The following is a 15,256-nucleotide window of genomic DNA, read 5'->3' on the forward strand; positions in this document are numbered from 1 at the left end:
CCGAAAGCATACACAGAAGCCAGGCTGGATCTGATTTCTACAGGCATAAGACTGGCAGATGTGTGTATATGCCATGTGTTAGGCTAGTTGGCCAATTGAAACCACTGTTCAAATGTTGAACAAGAGAAGGATCCGTAAGAAGAAGGATCCGTAAGAAAGCGTCTGTCCAACATCTGTTCCTGAGTTGTGTTATCAGGCTACTCAGTTTGATACACTGTTCTCCAAAACAACCAGGCTCCCATACATATTGTAGTTACAAGTTATTAGACTCCAGACCTGTAGAAAGTGATCCAGTTTTATGTCCTGCTAATGCAAGATGACAAAGACACACTCCCTCATATATTTTCAGTGATGGGGAAATAATTATAATTTAAAAAATTGGCCTGCAGAATATGAATAACTGTGTTCTTTGTTTATCTAACTGTGACCCTGTCTCTCTGTGAGCAATGACCTGCTGGTGCACTAGCCAGCTGTTTGGTACTGTACATGTCTGTATCTCTACAGTATAATATCCCTGTTATCCTTGTGTCATTGTGTTTCCTGGTGTGGAGTCAGTCCTTGGTATGCGGTTTAGACGTGGTTCAGGGGTCAAGTGTGTACTGTCACTACTACTACTTCATGGATATAAGATTGTTTATGTTAATTTATTCACCTATTAGATTGTTTATTTGTTCATGTCTTTAACTTGTGAGTTGGGACCCCCTCTCTGTCCCCTGCCTCTCTAATCACTTTTGATAAATATTATGCACTACCTTTTCTATATTTTCCCTCTGATTATTTGATTCTTGACTCGTTTTCACCCTACCAGTTAGTCAGCTGATTCAATGCAGACATGGTTTGGGCAACAACCTATTTTGCTCAATTTAATCACTCTTAAAAGATTCAGTTCTACCGAACTTCTACCGATTTATAATTCTACCAGATGATTTTATTTTTTCATAATGACTTATTTAAGAAATTGTGTGAGGAGGCATTGGTCTTAGGTTTTTCTATGTGAATGAAGCAGTATTCTAATATGTTGTAATGTATTCGTAGGGGGTCCTGTTGTCTGTCAGTCTCTCTGTTAACTGAAAGAAGGAAGAAGTGCCACAGGGTACTGTGCTATGATGATTGGCTCTGGGGAAAATGGTGGCCAAAAAACGATGAGCAACCATTCAAAGCAAATGAAGGATCGTTATTAAGCCCCCACCCTGTTTGTTCTTTGTCCCAGTGGCCTCGGCTCTCGTGGTGTGGTTGGTGTTGTGCTCAGAACAGAACAGAGCTCTCTTGTACTTTGTCACCATTGACATGTAACACGACTCCTTGTGCTGTTTGTTGAGTAATGGGTCCTATTTTACAAGTTGAACACTGTTACTTTGTATGTGTGTGTCTTTTTTTTGTAAGAATCATATTTATTTCACTATTTTGTAGACAAATAACTTTGATTTTGATTGTATTTTTCTATTTCAATAGGTTATTATTATTAGTAGTAGTAGTAGTAGTATTAGTATTACACACATTTTAGTGCCCCTAATATTCTAATTATGTCTGGCTCTGTTGAAAGACAAAAATAAACAAAAGATTTGAACAAATAATTATGTAATTGATGTATCAATATATGACTGTTTTAATATATCAATATGGTTAATATACAAGTACACATTTACACCTTTTATTTGAAGGAAGGAAACATTGAGGGTTCTATTATATTCATGGAAGACACTTGAGATTCTCCCCCTGTTGCATCGAGGCCTGCGGTGCCTCTCCTCATAGATGCTCTGAAACTTGAATATAACACATTTTGAAAGGCTGATTAACCTCGAATATGTGTTGTGACGTGCAATACTGTTTCTAATGTTTGTATAAAAAGTAAAAATTACAGTGTAAACCTTTTTAATGCAGATTTATTTTTTTCATTGCATATTTTGCAGATTTCTGATCCACAGTGTCATTTTTTACTGTCAGAAAAGAAACCCCTTTTTTTCATTGCAACTATTTTTCAATCCAGATATCTTTGTACTGATGTAAATGATTGTAGTTATTTTGGATAGTGTTTTGCTACCAAAAGGAGAGAAGTTTTCATGCATATTTCTATTTAATTTTATTCAGTTTTTTATTTTATTTAATAGAAGCAGAATACTTGGAATAATTTTTCATATTATATGTCATTGATATTATTTTGTATTTTTATGTGGAAATATATATAATTTTAAGATGCCAATTGCTAAGATATTATTTTAATTTGAATTATTTTTAAGCTAAATCTTTGTAATATTGTTAAAGTAACTCATTTCTAAATCGGAGTTTGTGTATGAATTCACAATAGTGGTTTATGAGGTGTTCGGATTGTAATTATTACTCAATGGTTCTTTGATATGCAAAATTAATATCATGTCGATTTTAATTTTTGTTTTGTATTTAAATGGGGTGTTGATTACAATCTGTTTTCTTTCATTTCCTGAATAAATAAAGACCCATTCTGTTCAGACACAACATGCCTGCCATTTTGTGTTTGTCAAAAGGCTTTGCCTATTGTTTAGGATGACATTGCTTTTGCGTAGGTATACTTTGACTTCACTCTACAGGGAGAAATGACCCTCTGCTTACTAGCCTAACTGTACAAGGAGTCCTCTAGTTGTATGTCTGAATAGGAGTGTAGTGAGTGATATTAATCATTATATGCCTCCTCTGAATCTATAGAACAGCAACTATTCTTGAGAAGTTCTTAAATGCATTTTAGACCCAGACAGAGGCTGGGCTCCCCTGTGACTAGTAAATATATGGCCAGGGTCATTGTGCAGTCAGTATGGTAAACTGCTTAGCACAGCAAGCATCCTGGGAGAGTATGGGAGTGAGGCGAGGCAAGGGTAGATTCAGAGTAAATGGGTTTGGAGATCAGTTTTGACAGGTGGCCAGATGTGACCATTACCAGGGTAAAGGTGGCCGTCATTTGCACACTCAGAACACCTGCCTGTGCTTCCACGGAGAGATTGTGTGTCACTAGCCAAACACCAGCCAGGAGCCCATCCTACAGCACCCCAATACCAAAGGCCATATACCATACCATAGCCATCCTCCTCACAGTCCTAAAATCAAGGAAACACCAACATAAAGTGTATTAATAGGGTGTTGGGCCACCATGGGCCAGAACAGCTTCAATGCACCTTGGCATAGGTTCTACAAGTGTCTGGAACTCTATTGGAGGGATGCGACAACATTCTTCTATGGGAAATTCCATCATTTGGTGTTTTGTTAACTGCTGTCTCCGGCGCCGCTCCAAATGTCCAATAAATGTTTAATTGGGTTGCGATCTGGTGATTGAGATGGCCATGGCATATGGTTTACATAATTGTCATGCTCATCAAATCATTCAGTGACCACTCATGCCCTGTGGATGGGGCATTGTTAATCTATGGGGGCATAGTCATGGTAGCCAAAATAATGGCCTGCCCAGAATTTTATACATGACCCTAAGCATGATGGGATGTTAAATGCTTAATTAACAACACCTGTGTGGAAGGACCTGCTTCCAATATACTTTGCATTCCTCATTTACTCAAGTGTTCCTATTATTCTTTCACTTACCTGTAGTTTTAGTGCGTATGCAGTATACCGCCATCTAGAGGCTAAATATTGCTATTGCTGCAACTTCTCAGTTGCAAAAAAACATTTATGAATGATCATGCTGTTACAAGAATCACACTCCAGAATGAAGTATAATGTCAGTAATTGACTCTTTAATGTGGACTGGTGGAAAGGGTGTGTATTCAAGCCTGCACTCTGAACTTATGAAGTCAGTCCTTGAGTTGAGATAGTTGTTTTGCTTTGTGGAAAGTTTATAACGAGACAGAGGAAGTGGATGAGGGAGAAAGAGGGAGGGGTGTGAGTGAAACAGAGAGGGGGAGGTTTGAATGACTCTAGGGAGGCTACTATTACAAATCAAGACTCTGAGAGGGAGCAGAGAGACAGAGGGAGCCCTACACAAATGTTTGAAGGAGCCCTACAAAGACGAAGGATAGGAGAGCGAGACAGAGAGGTTGAGAAGGAGACTATGTTATCCAAGGACATTCTACTCATCTCTCATCACCAAGGACACAGGACTGTGACCAGGAAGGAGATCTGAGGATTGACACAATTATACTGATTTGAAGTTGTTGAAGCAGTCAACAAGAGCAGCAGCTCTCAACCTGTGGTAAGAGCATTCAGCTGGCAAACGTAACATCTGCATGTTTCTTAATACCATACATACAGTATGCCAGTACTATGATCACTCACATAAAAATCAAATAAAACTAATGTTCTTTACTTTGGGGTATAAGTTATTGGATGGGCCATACATTTTTAGAATATATCAGAGACGCTGGCATGCTGTTTCACTCTCATCATCTCAAAATAACAACCTCAGCTGGTCATCACCTTTGTCTTAATTGAAGCAAAAAGGCCTGAGGGGGTGTGGTATATGTCCAATATATCACGGCTAAGGGCTGTTTTTATGCACAATGCTACGTGGAGAGCCTGGACATAGCCGTTAGCCGTGGTATATTGGCCATATATCAAACCCCTGAGGTGCTTTATTGCTATTATAAACATTTAACCAATGTAATTAGAGCAGTTAAAATAAATGTTTTGTCATACCCTTGGTATACGGTTTGATATCCCCCCTCTGTCAACCAGTCAACATTCAGGTCTCAAACCACCCAGGTAATAATGTTTATTTTAGCATGTGTACCAATTAAAATAATGGCACTATGCTTTTAAGAATGTGTGAGTTCTGTCCTTTCTTTCTGTGTGTGTGAGCGTGTGTATGCCTAGGTGAACATTTTGTGTGTGAGAATGCATGCATCTGAGAGTAGAGCAGGGTCAGTGCTTTAATGATGGGTAGATCCCAGTCATGACATCATCCCTGCTGGGCAGAAATGGTGGGTGGGGATTCTCCCTCAGAGGGCCTTTCTCACACTGGCTCTATGCTGAGTTCATTACAGTACTACCCTCAAATCGAAAAACATGTTCCACCGAGAGCAACTGCCTTTAGCGTAAATAGCCCTAATTAATAATGGGGGGCCGGGGGGTATCTATTTCACAGTGCTGGCTGAGCTTGTTCACACCAGTATGTGAATTTGTGAGTGTATGTTCATTGGGTGGCCTTTGTGTTGTGTGTGTGTGTGTGTGTGTGTGTGTGTGTGTGTGTGTGTGTGTGTGTGTGTGTGTGTGTGTGTGTGTGTGTGTGTGTGTGTGTGTTGGACTATAAATCATTTGCATGTGTGGGAATAAAGCATTTACACAAATGATTTATATTATGTTCCGTGGGTTGTGATTCCCCTGATCATGATCTTCAAGTCTTCCATCTTCAGGACAGTGTTCATTCTGTATCTCTAACATCTCACAACAAATGTTGCAGAATTTTAAAAAAAACTCATAGCCATGGAAACCCAATGTTAGTTCCACTATTCCTAAACACACGCTATTTTCAGATACAAAGACGTGGAACAGATGTACAAACATACAGACACACAGAGCTAACATGCTCACGCCCAATTGCCCAGACATACTGTATACACACAACAACAAAGAGCAAAATTACAGGCATTAATATACTCAGATCTCACAAATATCCATAACTGTACCTGTTTGAATCCATGGTTCAAGTTGTTGTTACATTACTGTATACTCTGAACGTACAAAACATTAAGAACCCCTGCTCTTTCCATGACATAGACTGACCAGGTGAATCCAGGTGAAAGCTATGATCCCTCATTGATGTCACTTGCTAAATCCACTTCAATGAGTGTGGATGAAGGAGACAGCTTAAAGAATTGACACATGGATTGTGTATGTGTGCCATTCAGAGGACGAATGGGAAAATCAATATTAGGAAAGTGTTCATAATATTTGGTACACTCAGTTATTAACTACATAATACATGCTGAAGCTGAAGATAAACTCCCAGGCATTTTCCTGTATCAAGTTGAAGCTGGGTTTACCAAGTCGTTCAGTGCATGCTGTTCCAAGCCACTGAGCTATAAATTATCAAGCCGGCTAGCCAGCTAAACAGACGTCTCTGCAACACATCTGTTTGAAGTCACGTACACAAGAATGCTCAACCAATCACACGACACAACACTGGACTGGCCAAGGGCTGGCATTTGTTAGTTCGTCCATCATTCCAGTGACATTGACCATCCAGCCAACTTGACACAACTAATGGAAAGCATTAGAGTCAACATGGGCCAGCAACTCTGTGGAACGCTTTCGGCACCTGGTAGAGTCCATGTCCCGATGAGTTAAGGCTGTTCTGAGGGCAAAGGGGGGGCGCCATTCAATACTAGGAAGGTGTTCCTAATGTTTGTATATTAAGCTGAAGATAAACTCCCAAGCATTTTCCCACAGCATTTTTCCACAGCTGCCAACCATTACCGCCATACATGCATATTGTTTACAGTATAATTACGATAGAGAATGAAATATAATTACTGTTGTGAAGCATATCTAACAACACTTGTGAAGTCAATTATGTTTCCATGTGGTGTGTAACAAAGTGTCTAACTTCATCTGTATGATTTAAGCCTTATGACCTATCATGTTTTGCCAAATGGTATCCAGCTACACTATGGTATCTAGCTACAGTATGGTATCCTACTACAGTATGGTATCTACAGTGGGGGAAAAAAATATTTAGTCAGTCACCAATTGTGCAAGTTCTCCCACTTAAAAATATGAGAGAGGCCTGTAATTTTCATCATAGGTACACTTTAACTATGACAGACAAAATGAGAAGAAAAAAAATCCAGAAAATCACATTGTAGGATTTTTTATGAATTTATTTGCAAATTATGGTAGAAAATAAGTATTTGGTCAATAACAAAAGTTTATCTCAATACTTTGGTATATACCTTTTGTTGGCAATGACAGAGGTCAAACGTTTTCTGTAAGTCTTCACAAGGTTTTCACACACTGTTGCTGATATTTTGGCCCATTCCTCAATGCAGATCTCCTCTAGAGCAGTGATGTTTTGGGGCTGTTGCTGGGCAACACGGACTTTCAACTCCCTCCAAAGATTTTCTATGGGGTTGAGATCTGGAGACTGGCTAGGCCACTCCAGGACCTTGAAATGCTTCTTACGAAGCCACTCCTTCGTTGCCCGGGCGGTGTGTTTGGGATCATTGTCATGCTGAAAGACCCAGCCACGTTTCATCTTCAATGCCCTTGATAGAAGGAGGTTTTCACTCAAAATCTCACGATACATGGCCCCATTCATTCTTTCCTTTACACGGATCAGTCGTCCTGGTCCCTTTGCAGAAAAACAGCCCCAAAGCATGATGTTTCCATCCCCATGCTTCACAGTAGGTATGGTGTTCTTTGGATGCAACTCAGCATTCTTTGTCCTCCAAACACGACAAGTTGAGTTTTTACCAAAAAGTTATATTTTGGTTTCATCTGACCATATGATATTCTCCCAATCTTCTTCTGGATCATCCAAATGCTCTCTAGCAAACTTCAGACGGGCCTGGACATGTACTGGCTTAAGCAGGGGGACACGTCTGGCGCTGCAGGATTTGAGTCCCTGGCGGCGTAGTGTGTTACTGATGGTAGGCTTTGTTATTCTGGTCCCAGCTCTCTGCAGGTCATTCACTAGGTCCCCCCGTGTGGTTCTGGGATTTTTGCTCACCGATCTTGTGATAATTTTGACCCCACGGGGTGAGATCTTGCGTGGAGCCCCAGATCGGGGGAGATTATCAATGGTCTTGTATGTCTTCCATTTCCTAATAATTGCTCCCACAGTTGATATCTTCAAACCAAGCTGCTTACCTATTGCAGATTCAGTCTTCCCATCCTGGTGCAGGTCTACAATTTTGTTTCTGGTGTCCTTTGACAGCTCTTTGGTCTTGGCCATAGTGGAGTTTGTAGTGTGACTGTTTGAAGTTGTGGACAGGTGTCTTTTATACTGATAACAAGTTCAAACAGGTGCCATTAATACAGGTAACGAGTGGAGGACAGAGGAGCCTCTTAAAGAAGAGGTCTGTGAGAGCCAGAAATCTTGCTTGTTTGTAGGTGACAAAATACTTATTTTCCACCATAATTTGCAAATAAATTCATAAAAAATCCTACAATGTGATTTTCTGGATTTATTTTTCTCATTTTGTCTGTCATAGTTGAAGTGTATCTATGATGAAAATTACAGGCCTCACTCATCTTTTTAAGTGGGAGAACTTGCACAATTGGTGGCTGACTAAATACTTTTTTGCCCCACTGTAGCTACAGTATGGTATCCAGCTACAGTATGGTATCCAACTACAGTTTGGTATGTAGCTACAGTATGGTATCCAGCTACACTATGGTATCTAGCTACAGTATGGTATCCTACTACAGTATGGTATCCAGCTACGGTTTGGTATTTAGCTACAGTATGGTATCTAGCTACACTATGGAATCTAGCTACAGTATGGTATCCTACTACACTAGGGTATTTAGCTACAGTATGGTATCTAGCTACAGTATGGTATCCAGCTACAGTATGGTATCCAGCTACAGTATGGTATCTAGCTACAGTATGGTATCCAGCTACAGTTTGGTATCCAGCTACAGTATGGTATCCAGCTACACTATGGTATTTAGCTACAGTATGGTATCCAGCTACAGTATGGTATCCAGCTACACTATGGTATTTAGCTACACTATGGTATCCAGCTACAGTTTGGTATCCATCTACAGTATGGTATCCAGCTACAGTATGGTATTTAGCTACAGTATGGTATCCAGCTACAGTTTGGTATTTAGCTACAGTATGGTATCTAGCTACACTATGGAATCTAGCTACAGTATGGTATCCTACTACACTAGGGTATTTAGCTACATTATGGTATCTAGCTACAGTATGGTATCCAGCTACAGTATGATATCCAGCTACAGTATGGTATCTAGCTACAGTATGGTATCCAGCTACAGTTTGGTATCCAGCTACAGTATGGTATCCAGATACACTATGGTATTTAGCTACAGTATGGTATCCAGCTACAGTTTGGTATCCAGCTACAGTATGGTATCCAGCTACAGTATGGTATCCAGCTACAGTTTGGTATCCAGCTACAGTTTGGTATCCAGCTACACTATGGTATTTAGCTACAGTATGGTATCCAGCTACACTATGGAATCTAGCTACAGTATGGTATCCTACTACAGTATGGTATCCAGCTACAGTATGGTATCTAGCTACAGTATGGTATCCTACTACAGTATGTATCTAACTACAGTATGGTATCTAGCTACTGTATGGTATCCAGCTACAGTATAGTATCTCGCTACAGTATGGTATCTAGCTACAGTATTGGTTCCAGGGAAGAAAGGTTTCCATGATGTGGTCTCTTATATTCCATCCATACAGTCACTTGATGACCCCTGGTTTGCTGCCCAGTCCTTACAGAACCAAAGTTACCTTTCTTTCGCTCTCTTTCTAAACCATTATTTATCTCATTGCGAAGTGCAATCATCAACTCTTTCAATAACATGATTGTTATTGTGTTCTGTCAATGTTTCTTAGGTCCAAGAGCAGATAACATGGCTGTGTTTCTGTGCGTGTCTGTGTCCAGAGGGTTATTTCAGCCTTGGGTTGCTCTGACATAGTTGTTCTGGCTGTTGTGTCATAACTAAGGAATGCATTGACAAAATGGAATTGGCTTGGAAGCGAGGCAAAGGCTTCTCTCACTGCTGCAGCCGCTAACACATTAATGCGACTGGGGGGGCTGACAACAGAGAGGAAGAGAAAACGAGAGTCCAAAACGCAGCGTTATCCATTAGGACCCACATCTGGCGCTGTGGCTGTAGTTTGGCAGGAGAGAGGTGCGGTGCGTGATTCTTGATTCCTTCATATGTTATTTTACAGGGGAATCTGCTGTGTTTTATAGTGCTGTGTCTAATGCTTATTATTTTAGCAGGTTCCTGTGTTTAGTTCCTCCGACCTTATCTCAGTCTGTCTGTTGGCTAGCTGGCACTAGAACATGCTCCTCTCCCGCCAGGACACTGCTGTGTTTTCATTTCTGGTCATCTCTAATAACTGGAATCTAAACTGGGCTGTTTCTCAACTTAGAAGAAAGTTTCCAGATTTGTTAGATTAATATGCACTCAGATCATGCACACTCTGCCATTATAAGAGAATGTCACCCGTTTGTGAATGTGGTCATTGAGGTTGTGTTTCAAGTACTATACAGTAGGTCTGATGAAGTGGCGGTCGTTTTCTTTTCTCTCTCTACAGAGCTGAGGATGTGGCGGTTGGTAGGTGTGGCCTTTCTGTGCCAGTGTGTGATTGGTCAGCTGCTGGAGGCCAAGGTGAGAGGAACTCCACCTCGTCTGATCTGCAGTGTTCCGGGGTTGCCAGGGACACCAGGTAAACCTGGCCCCAACGGGCCTCCAGGGGCCAACGGGAGCGTAGGAATCCCAGGAAGAGATGGCAGAGATGGCAGGAGAGGAGAGAAAGGAGAGAAGGGTGGAGCAGGTAGAGTACTGACCTTATCTAACTCCATAAAACATACCCACAATCAGAGGCGTCATGCCCATAAGTAGCACAGGGGCACAATAATCATTGTAAAAATATATAATCAAGTTAGAGTAGCTAGCTTGTAGAACTATTGTATCTTAGCTGGCTTGCCTGCTGGCAAGGTTAATAGACTTTAGAAAAGCAAGCAATTACTAAATGTACTGGATATTGCAGAGAAGCATATTTAGTTTTTAGTTTTTTTAAGTGCCACCCGTCAGGAAGATACAGACAGCTCAAGAGATCTGATTAGATATGAAGAAAAATAAACATATTTTTAATATAGAATTAAGCATAATGATTATGGCACTAGATTGCAGGAAAAAGCTGTTTCAGGTGAAAAATGCTAAATTCTCCAACTTACAGACAGGAGACGCAGCCCCCCTCCAGATCACCTCCCCAGCCATCCTCACGTACTTTGTGGCCCCTCAGATTTTTGGGGTAGATGACGCCCCTGCACACAGTTCAAATATTGACTCCGACTGTATATTTACTTATTGTCTACTTTACCTCCATGAACACGCCATGGCCTTTTGGCAGTAAGTAAATATATAAACATTATAACGATTGCATCGAAAGATAAGTTTACACCACCAAAAATACATTTCAGTCCTTTTTAATTATCCTAACCCAAGCATTTCACAATCTGAATCTGCCCTGCAGATGGGTTTGCTCTCAGGACATTAAAGAGGCTTCAGTGATTGATGTAGAAGACAAATGGGACCCTCCAGTGATCTCTGAAATTGGGTTTCTTAATCATGGTCAAACTACATCAGCTACACATATTTCACCAGGGAGACCATGAGCCAGACAAAAAAATGTATGTGATGTTTGGTTTAAATCAAAACTACCTCTACCAGGTGTTTTTCTAAGACCAAGGTTTCCATGTGTCTGAGCTTCCCACGCAGTTCCCTTTATTTGGGTTGTGTTCATATTTTTCCCAATGGTTGGATGCCTGGTTCTCCTGCCTTTGGAGTGATCCAAAAGATAATATTTTATATGGGTCAAGGAAGCTGAAATATTTGGAAGAACAAAGTTAAATCACCGCCTCTGTTTTTTTGTTTTTTTTGTCAGTGTCTGTTAGTGTCATCCAAGTGCAACACGGCTTTAAGATAAACCTTGTTTTAGATCCAATATGTACTATGTCAATGAGCTGTAAATGTCAGGCTCGCAGTACCGGCATTCTGCATGATGTTCTTTTACAGACTTACACATTTAAGAGGAACCTAGGCATGCAAATACCACACGGACTCTTTCTCTCACACATCAGAATAGCACACATTTTTTTCCACACATTCAGTACATGCATACACATGCATCCTGTCCATTCTTTCCTAGCTCCAATACAATTATTGTGTGATGGTTTGGTTTGATACAATCCCAGATTTGACGACACTGTACAACAGTCAGTGCAGTAGTCAAACATAGATTGTGGCTGGACTCCAAGGGCGACATAATAACCGAGGATGGCTGTGAGGCACTGAGCAGTGGTGGAAAACTACCCAATTTTCATACTTGAGTAAAAGTATAGATACCTTAATAGAAAGTTACTTTAGTAAAAGTGAAAGTCACCCAGTAAAATACTACTTGAGTAAAAGTCTAAAAGTATTTGGTTCTAAATATACTTAAGCATAAAAAGTAAAAGTCTAAATAATTTCAAATTCCTAATATAAAGCAAAATAGATGCCACCATTTTTTTTTGTGTTTAGTGAGTCTGCCAGATCAGAGGCAGTAGGGATGACCACGTGTTCTCTTGATAAGTGTGTTTAGTGAGTCTGCCAGATCAGAGGCAGTAGGGATGACCATGTGTTCTCTTGATAAGTGTGTTTAGTGAGTCTGCCAGATCAGAGGCAGTAGGGATGACCATGTGTTCTCTTGATAAGTGTGTTTAGTGAGTCTGCCAGATCAGAGGCAGTAGGGATGACCATGTGTTCTCTTGATAAGTGTGTTTAGTGAGTCTGCCAGATCAGAGGCAGTAGGGATGACCATGTGTTCTCTTGATAAGTGTGTTTAGTGAGTCTGCCAGATCAGAGGCAGTAGGGATGACCATGTGTTCTCTTGATAAGTGTGTTTAGTGAGTCTGCCAGATCAGAGGCAGTAGGGATGACCATGTGTTCTCTTGATAAGTGTGTTTAGTGAGTCTGCCAGATCAGAGGCAGTAGGGATGACCATGTGTTCTCTTGATAAGTGTGTGAATTTGACCATTTTTCTGTTCTGCTAAGCACTCAACATGTAACAAGTACTTTTCAGTGTCAGGGAAAATGTATGGAGTAAAAATTACATTATTTTCTTTAGGAATATAGTGAAGTAAAAGTTGTCAAAATATAAGTAGTAAAGTAATGTAACCCCACAAAAAAACTTAAGTAGTTCTTTAAAGAAAGTTTACTTAAGTACTTTACACCACTGGCACTGAGCCTATTCACTAATCCTTAAATAGTAGGGTTTTACATGCACAGGGAATCAGCTTACTCATATTACAAATAATCCAACAATACTGGTCAAATGTGATAATAACTGTTCAAGTATGTGTCAATGGCAATACACAGCTGGAGTTACAGTCAGTCAGAACACCAACTGTCTCCATTTCAGGGGTAAAGGGGAAAGTCGGCCCAACGGGTAAACTTGGCCAGCGGGGTGACCGGGGTCCTGGTGGGAAGAGGGGTCCTGGTGGTGAGAGAGGGGATGAGGGCCTACCTGGTCCTCCAGGGCCCCTTGGGAAGAAAGGGGACAAGGGCCAGCGAGGGCCAAGGGGGATGGCAGGAGTCTGCCGGTGTGGCAGCCTGGTGCCTAAAGCAGCCTTCTCTGTGGGTATCACCAGCAGTTACCCTGCTGAGAAGGAACCTATCAAGTTCAACAAGGTCCTCTTCAATGAGGGGGGCCACTACAACCCAGAGACAGGTAAGTTCATCTGCGCCTACCCAGGCATCTACTACTTCTCCTATGACATCACACTGGCCAACAAGCATCTGGCCATCGGGCTGGTGCAGAACGGACAGTACCGCATCAAGACATTTGACGCAAACACAGGAAACCATGACGTGGCCTCTGGGTCCTTAGTAATGTTCCTGAACCCAGAAGACGAGGTGTGGCTGGAGATCTTCTTCAAGGACCAGAATGGCCTGTTTGCAGATGCAGGGTGGTCTGACAGCCTGTTCTCTGGATTCTTGATCTATGCAGACACCAACTACCTGGACTCACTAGCAGAGGACTACGCATAGTTACATATTACATTCAATAAAGAACTGAGAGGACTGAGTTTACAGCCTCCCCTTGATGCATTTAGAGTATCTATTTCATAAATGTTTTATTTATATTCTATATAAATACAGTGAGCTCCAAAAGTATTGGGACAGCGACATTTTTGCTGTTGTTGTTGTTGTTTTGGCTCTGTATTCCAGCACATTGGATTTGAAATGATACATGAAGTTAGTGCAGACTGTCAACTTTAATTTTCATCCATACCGGATTAACCGTTTACAAATTACAACACTTTTTGTACACATTCTGGGGGACCAAAAGTATTGGGACAAATTCACTTATATGTGTATTAAAGTAGTAAAAAGTTATGTATTTGGTCCCTATTCATAGCACACAATGATTACATCAAGCTTCTGACTCTACACATTTGTTGGATGCTTTTGCTGTTTGTTTGGGTTGTGTTCCAGATTATTATGTGGCCAATAGAAAATAATGGTAAATAATGTATTGTGTCATTTTGGAGTCACTTTTATTGTAAATAAGAAATATATGTTTCTAAACACTTCTACATTAAAGTGGATGTTACCATGATTACGGATAATTCTGAATGAATCGTGTGTAATGATGAGTGAGAAAGTTACAAAGGCATACATTTTTTTTTAAATGCTAACCTTCCCATTATTGTAAAGGTTGTCTTGGGGGTATGATATTTGTGAGTCTGTAACTTTCTCTCTTATCATTATTCACAATTCATTCCGGATGTGTGTGTATGACCTTGTGTGTTTTGGGGGTAAAGTCATGTAGGAAATCATTTTTATTTGGTGAAAGTAAACAATGTTTATTGGGAGAAAAATATCTAAGTATCTAAATGATAATAAGCTATGATTTATATATTTCATGAATACATGTTATGATATTTACTTCAGTCATTAATGCGTCTTCCCTGTACCTTATTTTTTTAAAGTATTGAATAGTATTAGTTGAATACTATTAGAGTTTAAGGCACAAGTACTGTACTGTTTTTGAGTGTGGTGATATGATATAGATGCTCAATCCCAAAAGTGTAATGTAACACAGATGTTAAACACATTACTGAACACTGGCTGTAATAAACCATTTCATCCCTATCAGCACAATCATTACACTTCACTATCTTCATAATATCCCACATAACACTATAAGTATGGCAGATAGTCTGACTCTGCAGAGAAGTAATCAAGTCATCTACTCTATCTCTACTATCCAGAGATTACCATTGTAGTCTGGTCCAGCTGAATGAAAGTGGTGTGTCTGGGACTCTTCCCTGTGTGTTTTTGGCATGATCACTGGAATTTGAGAAGCTATTTGTGTTCTTGTTATATTTACCATCGGAAAATAGGTATTTTCTCATTTAATAAAAATTCTGCAGGTGAGTATGGGAGTATGGAGAGGTTGGGAGCCCATAAACACGGAAACAAATCTGTACCGACATGAGGGGCGTGTGTGTGTGTTGTTTCTAATTCAGCTGTAGCATGTAGAGCCTTTGGGGAAATACAGTTCTAGAACACATATATG

The 15,256-nt window shown here is 40.4% G+C and overlaps 2 protein-coding genes across 6 annotated transcripts in view; both read left to right on the forward strand.

Moving 5' to 3' along the window:
• The window catches only part of LOC112251111 (cytoplasmic polyadenylation element-binding protein 2-like), a 36,593-nt gene extending 34,121 nt beyond the window's left edge, over positions 1–2,472 (forward strand). For all 3 annotated transcript variants that reach the window (XM_042322235.1, XM_042322236.1, XM_042322237.1), the window contains one exon: positions 1–2,472. This exon is cut by the window's left edge and continues 1,644 nt beyond it. The gene's annotated coding sequence lies outside the window, so the exon portion shown is untranslated.
• A 1,440-nt stretch (positions 2,473–3,912) lies between these two features.
• Positions 3,913–14,829, forward strand: LOC112251110 (complement C1q tumor necrosis factor-related protein 7). 3 transcript variants are annotated; one of them, XM_024421826.2, is made up of 3 exons: positions 3,913–4,171; positions 10,226–10,465; positions 13,094–14,829. In XM_024421826.2, exons 2-3 carry the CDS (start codon positions 10,234–10,236, stop codon positions 13,720–13,722), a joined length of 861 nt encoding a protein of 286 aa, XP_024277594.1. In that variant the 5' UTR covers positions 3,913–4,171; positions 10,226–10,233; the 3' UTR covers positions 13,723–14,829. The 3 variants fall into 3 exon arrangements, with proteins under 3 accessions (XP_024277594.1, XP_024277593.1, XP_042178173.1); XM_024421825.2 differs by lacking the exon at positions 3,913–4,171 and adding an exon at positions 9,602–9,813; XM_042322239.1 differs by lacking the exon at positions 3,913–4,171 and adding an exon at positions 9,687–9,818.
• The last annotated feature ends 427 nt before the right edge of the window (positions 14,830–15,256 follow it).

The sequence above is a fragment of the Oncorhynchus tshawytscha genome, linkage group LG05, assembly GCF_018296145.1.
Source record: "Oncorhynchus tshawytscha isolate Ot180627B linkage group LG05, Otsh_v2.0, whole genome shotgun sequence".
Classification (NCBI taxonomy): domain Eukaryota; kingdom Metazoa; phylum Chordata; class Actinopteri; order Salmoniformes; family Salmonidae; genus Oncorhynchus; species Oncorhynchus tshawytscha.